Raw genomic sequence first — 14,231 nt, 5'->3', positions numbered from 1 at the left:
AAAAGCTATCACTTTGCAAGAGTTCCAATACAATGATTCAAAAGGAGAATATTTTGATGGTGATAAAAGTGTAAACATGTAAAACTAAGTGAATAAAATAACACTGCAAAATTCCAGTTCGTTTTGGGTACCCCAAAGTATATATATATATATATATATATATATACATATATAAAACATGCACTTTATACTCATTAACAAACACACACACATACATTAACATAAATAACAAAAAACACAGTTTTTATATTAATATTGTTTTTCATTTTTTACAATGTTCAATGTCCTGTCCTCAGTGCTGGACATGACCCACCCCCCCTGCTCTGTCTTTCAGCTGCCTGTTGTCCTTAGATCCCATGTTCTGGAGACAAGGGTTTCAAATCTCTCTCTTTGTCCCAACTGTTTTCCTGGGTCAGTTCTTCTCAATGATTTTATTCATGCTGGAGCACTGCCTTTAAAACTGTTTTTGTTTGTTTTGTATTATTCTGTTAGTTTTAGTTGAATGTGTGAGTTAAATCAATGTTTGTATAAACACACACATCTATATCTGTTTATACAAATATACATGAATACAACAGTATATATAAACATATATTTATAAACACACACACATACAAGTATATATTTAACCTTTTATCATTTAAACCAGCCATATCTGGCCTCTCACACCTACTCAACAATATCATTGAAATCTCAAAGCTATGAGATAATAATGCAGGATTAATTCAAATCGAATTTCTATTACCTGAACGCTAAAGGGTTAAAAACCTCCACATGTGCACAAACATTCAAGTGCATCGATCGCACACAAATATTTACTCACACATGCATACACATAATTACACACATACACACAAATCTAAAGAGCACACATTATGTAGAGTAAACGAGAATAAAACAGATTTTAAGGTAGACCTACAATGCCTAAAATACATGGTGCTTTACTGTTTGTTTGCCTAAATCTAATTGATCCCTCTATTTTTACTATTTAACACACACACACAAAACAAAAAAACGTCCAGTGAGAGGTAAATATCATTTAATGTGCACAAAATAAAGATAAGGGCTCTAATAGTTTTTTTTTTTTGCATTTGGAGACGGGGTTCTAGGTAGGTTTTTATAATGTGCCTTTGTCTCCAAACAATCTCCGGGCTCTGAGCACATGGTGTCTTCTGTTTAGTACAAGAGAAATCACGAGAAAAAAAAAAAACAAGAAGGTAGATGTAAAAAAGTGGAAATGGAATCAAAATTCTTCTCGTTTTCTCTTCTGATTCCTCTTTATATCTGCAGATTGCTTGGAGACACAAGGTGTGTTATGAAAACTTGACCAGACCCATGTCTCCAAACGAAAAAAACTATTTGTAGTTCATATCTTAATACTGTGCACATTACATTATATATAGTCATCATCATCACTGTTTACTGTCCTCCATACATGCTGGCATGGGTTGGATGGTTTGATGGGAGCTGGCCAGGCAGGAGCCTGCACCAGACTCTTCTGTGTCAGTTTTGGTACCGTTTTTATGGCTGGATGTCCTTCCTACCCCCCCCCCCCTCAACAGATTGGACTATATATGTGTGTGTGTATGTATATATAAAGATATATATGCATGTATACAGACATGCGTGTAAAGGCAGGTGGCTAAGTGATTAGGCATTGTTGCACTAACAACTGCATAAGTCATGCTTTCAATTCCCCGACGGGGTGGTTCTTTAGCAAAACGTGTTGTTCTCTGTTGCTTCATTGCACTCAGCTGTAAAGTGTGATGGACTGGCATCCCATTCTGGAGCAATGTTGGCCTGTCCACCTCACAAGTAGGCTATACCCACAGGCAACAGATTTCTATCTTTATACTTCAAACGTGTTGGTGTAGGGCACAGCCCAATGCCAAAAGACCTTAGAAAAACAGTTGAAGCAAAGATTATATCAAATATTTTGTTGCTGACTACCACCACCACAACTACTAGAAAACATCAGCTGACCACCATGTTGCGGTTGCCACTGTTGTTTTATGTCTGTGATGAAAGAGAACGGGTTTAGGATGGGGCAGAAAAGAAGTGAGGACAACAGCAACCAAAACAAAAAAAAAAAGGGACACTATTATAACCAACCACATACATACACACACACTTAAACATCTTTGTCCATAGGTTTGCTAGACTGGGACTGATCTGGGGCTAAACAAAAACAGGGAGGGACCCATTAGATAATGTAGTCCTAGATACACATGTACTAAGCTTGACATAAAGAGAGGATAGCCATGGATGGAATGTCTGCTGGAGTGTTTCACAAAAAGCAATGATGGAGGGAGAGGGGTGGAACATAGCGAGATGCTGATTTGGTGGCATCCCTTTACTCCTACGTAGACGTTCCAGAGACCTGGGTGACAGCAATGGAAGATGAGAGAGAGAGAGAGGATCCAAGAGGGGGGGGGGCAGGGGATGAGAGAGAGGATTGGTGGGTGGGTGGGTTTAATAAGAAGATGCAAAAAAAAAATATAGCAAAACAAAGAGAAGCAGAATTAAAGCCCATGACATCACATCGGTGGGAAGAGACAAAAGACTGTCTGCGGTGGGCCAGGAAGTGTTGGAGATAGTATGTGTGTATGTGGCAGGGGAAAAGGGTGTGAACAGAAGGGAGCAGGAGCACAAGGTGGGATTAAGGGTTGGCAGTCAAGGATTTATGGGTTTAGAACGAGAAAAACTAGGAACACAGCATGGGGCCACTTCTCATCAAATAATAATTCTTTGTAATAATGACACAGGGCCTGAAATTTTAGGGGACGGGGCTAGTTGATTACATGGACCCCAGTGTGTGACTCATGGCACTTACCTGACCTAAGCAGAATTTGAACTCAACAATAAAGATGATGATGATGATGATGATGGTAGCTATCATAGGCACAAAATCACACATACATTCTATATATATATATATATATATATATATATATGCACACATATGTATACACTATATGCGTGTGTGTACACATATACACACACACAATAATATAAACGGAAGCAGCTCACGTCACACATGCTGTGGTGTTCTGAGATCAAATCCAATGTGACGTCTACACTGTGCATTTGCGATTGTGGGGGCATAGTAAGGTGCAATGAAGTTCATTGTACACAATGACTTAGTCACTGTGTGACAGCCACCACATCACAATGTGTCAGTAGCGCTTGTGGTAAATGCTGTGGTGGTGGTAGTGGTGGCGGCATTGGCAGAAGTCCCAAGAGTGCTGGAGGGGTTTGGGGCATCAAAATTAAAATAGTGACAATAGCAGGAGTGGTGGTCATGTAGTTGGGGTGGGGAAGTGGAATGGTGTGGCAGAAATAGTGATGGTAGTAGTAGTAGCAGTCATGCTGGTCATGTGATGGCTAAAGTTGTTTCAAGAAATAGTTATAAAAACATAGATGTGTGTGTGTGTATATATACACACACACACACGAAAAAAGAGATAAAGACTAAATGTGGAAGTGAAGGAGAAACACAACAGAAGGAGACAGAGAGTTTAAATGTGTAGGTATGTGTGTGTGTGTGTGTGTGCATATATATATATATATATATATATATATATATATACACACACACACACACATGTATAATTATACACACATTTACAATGCATATACATCTATATGTATACATACAATATATTAATACACACAATTTTATATATATATATATATATATATTCACGCAAGGTATAACTATATAGATATATATACATACATTACAATATACACACACACACATGTATAAAACCACCCACACACAGACAAGTGTGTGTTGCGTTTGTCTGGTATTCAGTCAGTGAGTGTATATATGTATGAAACATCATGTGATAATGCGGTAACTGTGAGGATGGTCGTCTGTGATGGCTTTCTGAGCAATAGCTACGTGTCCAACGAGGTAAATGTTGTCATAGAGGTGGCCGGCGAGGTCGTCCTGGATCTCATGGGCTGCCCGCCGTGTGTTCCGAATGAACTCACGTTTTGACATCTTGTTCTTGACGTGAGGGCTGCAGAGGTCGACGGACAGCATGATCAGTGAGAAACAGAGAATAAAGACAGTGTCTGCAAAAGAGAAGAACAAGAGACAAAGTCTAGACTAGAATGGAAATAATGGATAAAAATTTGGTAACACGATGCCTCGCCTGTGCCCCCTTCTCCACCATTGTGGCCAACCAGAACCTTGCATGAGGGAAACTGAAGGAAGCTGTTTGTGTGTGTAAACAAGAAGTTTGCTTCTCAACCACATCCTGCTGGTTCAGTCTCACTGAGTGGCACCTTGGGTATGTACTTTCTATTATTGCTCTGAGAGATGGAAACTGAAAGAAGCCTGTCATATGTAGATGTGTGCTCCCAAACCACACGGTACTGTATACCTATTTAATTCGTTAAATTAAAATTAATTAGCCTCGCTATCAGTATTTTCAGTGCATTAATTGTAATAATATATTTATCATAACTATGATGATACTTTTATTGTAACTTTAAAAATTTTTTTGACAAAAAAAAGTATTGTACAAGTTTTCCTAATGACATAACTACTTTTGAAACACCCCACCCACTGTATAGTCAACCGATTTCACTTGTGCTAATTATGACAAAAATATTAGTGATAATCTTACAACAGTTTTCATTCCATGTTAATAGGACGGAGGGTATTTTGTAAATGAATGAGGACGTAATTAGTGATTCTTATAAGGTGATTATATTTAGATTAAGATCTATGAATTTCATTTGCAAAGTCCAAAATTGGTTATTTCTTCATACTGTGGAGTGGTTGGTGTGATAGTCATAACTATCACATGACATCAAGACAAGGAAACACACACACACACACACATTACATACGGATGATAGTTGTAAAGAGTGCCAAGATTGAAAGAAATAAAAGATAGAAAAAAAAAAAAAAAAGAAATACAAATGTTCTCAAATCCAGCGCCCAACCCCCGTAGAGACTCAGATAAAATCTAAGTGGGTACCTTTAGACAATCCTAGGTTTGGGTTACAGCGGCAATACTGGTCAGAGAACATCTCTATCATGTCAGTCAGGTAGCTTCCACGTTCACCCGGAGCAGAAACTTCACTGAAAAACTGTCGAAGTGCTGTCGGCAAAAATAGGCTGCGTAAGTTCTGCAGCCGAATCAAATAGTGAAGAACATCCCGCCTGAAAGGGATTTAATTGCAAGAAAGAAAGTAGAAAATCAATTATCAATTGGTAATTAAACACTATTAAATAAAAAATTTGCTAATTATGTGACAAAAGATTCACCAATGACAACAGTATCAACAATCACTCACTCAGTCAATCTCCAGAGGGTGATGCAGTGATGCAAGTGATTCTATCTCCCATCCTCCAGATATGTGGAGCCCCCTTCAGAAGCCTGATGTCTGAACCATGAAGTCTTGCCTTCAGCTCCCTAGTCTACTCCCTTCGCATGCTCCTGTGACCGTCTCCTGATTGGGCTCTGTCTGACAATCATCGGAAAAAAACACTTGGCTGAGAACCAGTATCACAGTGATGGCGATCTCTTATTTGCTGTAGTTTATTTTGACAAACAGGATGAAAGATTATTCAACAATGGGATCAAAGCACTGCAACAATAATGGAAGAAGTGCGTGGACTGCAAGCAGGGACTCATTTGGTCCCGTTCCATGAAAGTATCTTGGTCAGCATATGAACTTTTCAGCCCACCCTCATATCGTTATACTAACAGCCATCCACATCTAAGAAACGTGGGAAAAGACAGCAAAGGCCTTTCAATTGCTGGACATGTTGCACTGATACCATCTCCATTCAATCCTGGACAGAATGAGAAGCAAAGAGGTACCAAGCGGTCACTAAGCAATGGATATGGTCTACTGGCCATATGCTTTAATTACCCAGCGTGGGACATACTACCATCATGATGGATTGGATGCCAGTAGGAGGAAAGAAGGGAAGAAGACGTGGGGACAACATGATAGCAACTGGAGTTGGCCTGAGTGGAGCTTAAAAGAAAGGTAAATGATTGGGATGTGTAGAGAAAGTTTGTTGCCCCTTTCTGCCACCACGACATCTGGTGATTTACCGTTTGTAAAGGAATTCTCTTCTCATGTCTGGGTTGAGCCGTTTTGTTGAGTGAAGGAAGTTAGCGATGGCCACAGGATTGTCGTCGACCAGACTCTGTCGGAATAAATAGTCCATTCCCTGGCGGAGAAGAAGAAAAAAAATAATATATGAGGGAGAAAATATATAGACAATATATAAAATATAGAGAATATACACAGCATTGGTCCACAACCAGGGTCCATGCTAAGATTTTGTTCTGCTTCTATCATCATCATCATTTAACGTCTGCTGTCCATGCTGGACACTCCAAGAGTGTAATCGGTGCTTTTACATGCCACTGGCACAGGTGCCATTTGCATGACACCAGTATCTGCCACAACTATAAATTTACTTGGCTTGATGGGTCTTCTCTTCAAGCTTACCATAAAGCCAAAGGTGTTGGTCATTCGTGATTGTCTCTGTGAGGCCCAATGCTTGAACAATACACAAAATAATTAAAATATAATAGTATTTTTAAACATTGGATGGTCCAGCCAAGTAAAATCGGAATCAAAGGGGTCCATGGCACAAAATGGTTTTGAAACACTGATACACAGGATATGTACATATATATAGAGAGAGAATATCTATTATCTTTTACTTTTTTCAGTCATTAGACTGCGGCCATACTGGGGTATTGCCTTGAACAACTTTTTAGTTGAATGAATTGACCCCGGTATATTTTTTTTGCTACTTTATCAGTTCTTTTTGGGAAGAAGAAAAAGAAACACTGATCCAGAATGTTCCACAGATACTTACTATAAGGGGATCCACATTAAATGTGAGGGAGGCTTCGTCCAGCAATAAATAAAGTCGTTTGTAAGAATATTCTGGTTGGTCTTGCCACCGATGGTACACACTCACTTCTCCCCATGATGCTTTGCAGAGGCTGAAAAGAGAAACATTATTATTATCATCATGAAGGCAGTATTTCGTCTGTCTTTATGTTCTGAGTTCAAATTCTGCCGAGGTCGACAAAAATAAGTACCAGTTGAGCACTGGCATCATTATAATCACTGGCCTTGTGCCAAAATTTAAAACCATTATTATTACTATCATCAAAACCCAATACCATAGCTGGGACCGATGCCCTCTGACTGGCTCCCATGTCGATGGCATGTAAAAAGCACCATCTGAACATGGCCAATGCCAGATACACCTGACTGGCTCCTGTGCTGGTGGCACGTAAAAAGGCTCGCCTTACTGGCTCTTGTGCCGGTGGCACGTAAAAAGCACCCACTACACTCTCGGAGTGGTTGGCATTAGGAACGGCATCCAGCTGTAGAAACCATGCCAGATCAGATTGGAGCCTGGTGCAGCCGCTGGCTCTCCAGACCTCAGTCAAACTGTCCAACCCATGCCAGCATGGAAAATAGACATTAATCGATGATGATGGTGATGCCAATTATTCTTTGTACGTACCTGACACGTGTGTCATGCTTAAGAGAAAGAAATTTTGTAATTTCTGGAAGAGATTTGAAACCAGTACCTATGTGTTGTATTACTTTTGTGGAGGTGCAATGGCCCAGTGGTTAGGGCAGCAAACTCATAGTTGTAAGATTGCGGTTTCGATTCCCAAACTGGGCGTTGTGAGTGTTTGGCCAACCCTGCTGTACTCTTTCACCACAATTTTTTCTCACTCCTTTTTCCTGTTTCTGTTGTACCTGTATTTCAAAGGGGCCAGCCTTGTTAACTACGTCAAGGGTACACGTGTCTGTAGAGTGCTCAGCCACTTACACATTAATTTTACGAGCAGGCTGTTCTGTTGATTGGATCAACTGGAACCCTCGTCATCATAACCAATGGAGTACCACAAGTTTTACTACTTCTCAACACCCATCCCATGCCTACTGGTCCACTGAAGCAGCAACAATCTCAATGGGAAAATTGGCTATTAAAGGCCCAACCACATACACCCATTTTCCTCTTAGGTAGTCTACCCATTTGAACCGTTAAGTCTTATGTTCTGAAATTTAAATTTTGAATTTGTTTTAATTATAGAATTACAACTCAGCTCAAAAAACTTTTGGCTTTGGAACACCTTTCCTTTCTCTTTCCATATTTTGGGTAAGTTACAATTTCTCTGTTTTAGTCAAGATTATTCCAATTCCTTTTTTCTAGTATCAAGTAATGGATGAAAGCATTGAAAAAAAAAAAAAAATCAAAATCCAAAATATTAATTCTATTTTTTTCTTTTCCTTAATACTAACAAGAGCATAGTATGAGAGAGATTTGGGTGTTATTTCTAGCAAATTGAACAACCACACAGAGTTGTTGAATTGGCTCATTTGTTGATGTGTATAAGTAAACAAAAGCTAAAAGACCCCCCCCCCCACCTCCATTCATGACAACCACTGTTGGTGTGTTTGCATCCCTGTAACTTAGCTCTTCAAAAAAAGAGACTGATAGAATAAGCACAAGTCTTACAGGGAATAAAACCAGGGGGTCAATTTCTTCGATTAAGGAGTGGTGCTCCAGCATGGCCACCATCAAATGATTGAAACAAGAATAATACAAGAAAAACGTTCTGCACCACTAAACCAAGAAGGTTCTTTGAATATGTCCGATGTGTTTTAAGGTTAAATAGTAATTCTGTTTACGTTTGCATCACTGTCTATTTTGGCAGGGTTTCTAGGTTGGATGCTCCTCCCAGTGCCAACTACCCCATATAGCGTACAGGGTGCTTCTAACATGGCACCATCACTGGTATCAATTCTGCTGTGACAGATGGGTTTTCTTGAGTACAGCAGGGTGCTAGGTATCTTGCTCCTTGGTCATCCCCTTCATAAGGCTGTGTCTTGAGATCAGCCTTCAAAGCTTCCTCCCATGTCTCCCTCTAGTACAATTTCCATCCACTTTAAGTGGTCAGCACTTATCTGTGCAATTGTCCACATCCATCTGCATCACATGACCAAACCAGTGTAATCTTCTCTCTTGCACACTGCATCTAATTCTTCTTTTGCCCAACTTTTCCCCTCAAAACACTTGCATTCTGTTGCACATATACACTGTCATTGCACATCCAGTGAAGCATACTAGCTTCATTCCTCTTTCGCCATCACGTGTTCTGCATTCAGGACCCACATGTCAATGCCATGTAGCATTGCTGTTTGTATACATGCATCATACAATCTTCCTTTTACATTGAGAGAGAGAGAGAGAGAGAGAGACCTTTGGTTGCTGACAGGGGTAAAAGCTCTGAGATAGCATTTTGGCAATAGAATTAGCAACAGACTTAAAAGATGAAAAAAGTACCAGGATACTCTAGTTTGGCTACAGTCCAAAGATTGGCTTGATAAACTCTAACATATACAAGCATGTAAAAGAGGACATTACAGAGATGATGACAATGAATATTTCCTGACTTTCCCTGTTTGAGGTGGGAGAAAGAAGGACTTCAGCCCTGAGGCACAAGAGTTGTTGATTCAAGGGTGACATGAACCAGAAAGTTGCTTACCTTAACCAAAGTAACTCATCATTGCCAAGGGTGTCCCACACACATGCAGCCAGACAGAGGTCGGTGGCGTTCAGATAGGACAAGACAGCTAAACTCAATTCAGGTGGAAGCTCCCTTAAGTCTGGAAAGCTACTGCTGGTCAACGTTTTGGTCGTGTAGTTAGGATGACCGACGCATTCCCTCTCGAGTTCCTGAAGACGACGAAAAACTTGGCCCATGATGCACTTTTACCTTTGGACAGATTTCCTAAAACCTGGAAGAAGAGGATAAAAGAAATTAACTTACATCTACATGTGTAAGTGGAGGGGGTGGGAGTACAGTCAGTGTATGGCTCCCAGCCTTCTCAACTCCTGTCAAACCATCCAACTTATGCCAGCATGGAGAAAGGATATTAGATGATGATGATAATGGGATAGTTTTTGGGTGATCCACGCTAATGACTGTTAAATGAAAATAGCCCATCTAGACATCCATACATAGACTTCCAAATACCAAAATAGTTGGCATCCAGCTGTACAAAGCATGCCAAAATAGACTGGGATCCTGAACAGCCCTTCAGCTGGCCAGCTCCCATCAAACCATCCACCCTTTCCAACGTGGAAAACAAACATTAAACGATGACGATGATGAGACTTGTGTATGTATGTACGTGAAATTTCATTATATATACACACATATATATGTGTGTGTGTGTAGGCACATGCATGGCTGTGTGGTAAGAAGCTTGCCTCCCAACCACATGGTCCCGGGTTCAGTCCCACTATGTGGCACCTTGGGCAAGTGTCTTCAACTATAGCCTCGAGTCAACCAAAACCTTGTGAGTAGATTTGGTAGATGAAAACTGAAAGAAGCCTGTTGTGTGTGTGCGTGTGTATGTATGTATACATATATATATATATATATATATTCTTTTACTTGTTTCAGTCATTTGACTGTGGCGATGCTGGAGCACCGCCTTTAGTCGGGCAAATCGACCCCAGGACTTATTCTTTTTAAACCTAGTACTTATTCTATCGTTTTCTCTTGTCGAACCGCTTAGTGACGGGGGACGTAAACATACCAGCATTGGTTGTCAAGCGACAAACACAGATACACATATATATTATACATCTTTCTATCTATCTATCTATTATATATATATATATATACAGGGGTTGGACAAAAGGAAACATCTAGCATCATAATTTTGAAATATCTATAAAACTGTCAAAACCTTGTTTATTTTTGTTTTTTGATTTATTATTAGTGTTGCTTAACATGTTTTACTAAAATTGCTGTTCCTTTTCAGATATCACCAGAAAAAGGTAAATAAAATTCATTAAAATGACAGCTCTATTGGACTTTCAAAGAGATCAAATTGTCGGTGCTCGTATGACAGGTGCTAGCATAACAAAAACAGTCAAAATGTTTGGTGTATCAAGAAGTACTGTTTCGAAAATAATGACAGCCTTTGAGAAAGAGGGGAAAACCTCCTTGTTGAAAGAAAACTCTGGTGGAAGAAAACCAAAACTTTCAGATAGGGACCGTCAGACTCTTTCGTGAATTGTTTGAAAGGATCACAAAAGTGCAGCTCCCAAAATTACTGCAAAGCTTAATGACCACCTCGAGAACCCAGTTTCCACAAAAACCGTTTGCCAGGAGCTGCACAAAGCCAGATTTCATGGGAGGGCTGAAATCAGAAAACCACTACTTTCAAAAACAAACGTTGCAAAGCATTTCGAGTGGAGTAAAAACCTACAGAATTGGTCCCTAGAGCAGTGGAAGAATGTTATACTGGCCAAGTATATGTGTGGAGACACTCAAAAGAAGAATTTGACCCAGACTGCCTTCTTCTCACTGTTAAACATGGAGGAGGATCTGTGATGATCTGAAGGGCTATATCTTGGAAATCCACCAGCCCAATGGTTTCCCTTCATGGCAGAATTAATAGTGAAGACTATTTAAGCATTTTCTCTGATCAAATTCATCCTATGGTTGCGGAATTGTTTCCAGAGGGCAACACAATCTTTCAGGATGATAATGCACCAATTCACATAGCTAAAGTTGTTACTGAATGGCACGAGGAACATTCTAGAGAAGTTGAACATCTTATCTGGCCACCACACTCCCCAGATCTCAATATTATCGAACATTTATGGTGCATTTCGGAAAAACAAGTAAGGAGTCAATATCCGCCACCATCATCATTACAAGAACTGGAGACTGTTTTAGCTGAAGAATGGACAAAAATTCCTTTGGAAACAATTCAAACTTTGTACAAGTTCATACCTCATAGAATTCAAGCTGTAATTACTGCCAAAGACGGTCCTGTCCCATTTTAAAATAGATTTGTTTGACATTCTAAAGTGTTTCCATTATTTTGTCCAACCCTTGTATATACATACATGTGTGTGTTTGTCCTTCCAGAGTCATGTGACAACTGACAATAGTGTTTACATCCCCATCGCTTAGCATTCAACTTGATTGAGCCAGCATTTGGTCAGGTATCCAATCCATGCAGGCATTGAACAGGGTGGGAGCTGAGACAACCCTGACAAACCCAGGGTGAGTCAGGGTTGTGTAGATGCTGCAGATCAAATTTCTTAACTGGCAATCCAGTCATGGCCAACATACAGAAAAGTGAAACATATCTTACATGAGCTAGGTTCCTTCACTGCCAAATTCAATGTCTTTTTAGAACATTCTAGAAGATAAAACTGGAAAAGACAAAAAAAGAAAAACATCTCATTTCAATGGAATTAGAAATAAAATGGAGGATTCGATTCAACACTGGAAAGAGGATATATATATAGTGAAAACTAGCTGCTCGCCAAGCTACTGGGGTGGCATCCTTCAAAGGCTAAAACATTGCATAGCACACTGTGATCAGCGATGTATAACACTTGATAGTCTGGTCAATACTGCGATAAACACACACACACATATTTTAGGTAATTGTAGAGTTTTGACTAGAGGGATCTGATGTTGTCCCTTCATGCCTTTTTTTTTTTTTTCAGGCTTGTGTTTCTGTTAAGAAAAATTTTGAAATTTTTATTCGTCCCCCCCCCCCAGTTTTTGTCTGTTGTTTCTTTCTCTAAACGATATGGGACTTCGAAGGATAATTATTATATATCTATCTATATAAACTATCTCCATTTGAGTATTTATACACACACACGTCCAAAAATAACATAGGTGAAGCCGGGGCTTAAACTGTCTCTTGATCGTAACATATATGTTTATGTTTATGTTTATTAAGAGAGAATTGACGTAAATCAAAAACACATGAACGTCTATTTACCAAAATATATAAACACACAGACATCTGTCATCCATACATACATACTGAATTACTATATATATATATATATATATATATATATACACACACACACACACACAAACACTAGCATATATACAAACATATAAATACAGTAATTATTTATATACTATCACCTATACAACTATATACACACATATATAAATCACTTACCCCGATTGTTGTTGTTTCTGTTGAAGGGAGGAAACATCATAAACACACACGTCATTTGCAGAAGCTTCCCTTCATTATACACACACACACACACATATATATCATACATGAACGTGTGTATATATTTATACATCTACGAATAAGTAACTGCACAATATAAACACGTACACACATATAACCACAAATATATACGCACAGAGTATAATCTAATATATAAAGTGTGTCTATGTATGTTGAAGGTGATTTTATATATACACAACTATGAAGAAACAACTATACACAATATATATCTCTATTTACACACACTATACATACACAGAATCTCTCTCTCTCTCAGAGACACACAAATACGTTGAGAAGATGTCTTTGGTCGCCTTCCTGTTCCGGACGAGCTGTGAAGTGTATATATTTATACGAAGGGGTGTGTGTGTGTGTGTAGAAATATCTCCGTAGAAATGTATTAATACCAGCAGGAGAGAGAGAGAGAGAGAGAGAGACAGCCCTTGGTATAATGTCCTGGTCCCCACCTCAATTCGAACCCCTCTGCACTTCTGGCTCTTCACTGCCGTTTGTTATTGACTTCATTCTCTTATTCCGTCGATCCGTTGATCCTGCGGTGGGAATGAGTCAAGGGGGGGAGGGAGAGAGAGGAACAAGATATGTAGAGAGAGGGTGATGAAGCAAATGTAGAAATAGTAAAACAAGGCGCCAGAGGAAAAGGAAGAGAAGTGAAACGTAGTCGTCGTCATCATCGTGTTCCTCCCCTTCCTCCTCTTTGTCAAATGCTTCATTTCATTGTCTTGTTTGTTTGAGGCAGAGGAACAAAATATAGATTGAGGGGATGAAAGGAAAATAGAAAGCATAAAAGAGATGTAAGAGGGAAATAAGGCGAGTAGTGAGAGGCAGTAGAAGTAAGAAAGAGAGACATAGAGAGAGAAAAAGGAGGAGGAGGAAGAGAAAGTAGAGAGAGAAAGGGAGAAGAGAGGGTAATTTGGTGGAATTAATTTCAAGATTAAGAGATCGATGGAATAATAGAGATATTAAAGAAATAACCGAAGGCTAAATAACATGAGGTGGATCTCTCTCTCTCTCTCCTCTTCTCTTCATCCAAATCCGTTAATCCTCGAGAAGGATTTGGATCCTGTCGCTTAAGACACCCAACAAAATACATAACAACCATACGAAACTGCGGACTG

The 14,231-nt window shown here is 39.4% G+C and overlaps 1 protein-coding gene across 4 annotated transcripts; it reads right to left on the bottom strand.

Annotated features, from left to right (window-relative positions):
• Positions 1-241: 241 nt before the first annotated feature.
• Positions 242-14,170, bottom strand: LOC106879204 (F-box only protein 8). Of its 4 annotated transcripts, none has more exons than XM_014928673.2 (7): positions 13,351-14,170; positions 12,199-12,259; positions 9,564-9,816; positions 6,866-6,995; positions 6,087-6,205; positions 4,998-5,182; positions 242-4,083 (listed from the first exon to the last, which is right to left on the bottom strand). In XM_014928673.2, exons 3-7 carry the CDS (start codon positions 9,779-9,781, stop codon positions 3,845-3,847), a joined length of 891 nt encoding a protein of 296 aa, XP_014784159.1. In that variant the 5' UTR covers positions 9,782-9,816; positions 12,199-12,259; positions 13,351-14,170; the 3' UTR covers positions 242-3,844. The 4 variants fall into 4 exon arrangements, with proteins under 4 accessions (XP_014784159.1, XP_014784161.1, XP_014784162.1 ...); XM_014928675.2 differs by having other exon boundaries at positions 13,503-14,170; XM_014928676.2 differs by having other exon boundaries at positions 13,563-14,170.
• Positions 14,171-14,231: the final 61 nt, after the last annotated feature.

The sequence above is a fragment of the Octopus bimaculoides genome, chromosome 30 (genome assembly GCF_001194135.2).
Source record: "Octopus bimaculoides isolate UCB-OBI-ISO-001 chromosome 30, ASM119413v2, whole genome shotgun sequence".
In the NCBI taxonomy this organism is placed as follows: domain Eukaryota; kingdom Metazoa; phylum Mollusca; class Cephalopoda; order Octopoda; family Octopodidae; genus Octopus; species Octopus bimaculoides.
This window is presented reverse-complemented; position numbering and strand designations above follow the sequence as displayed.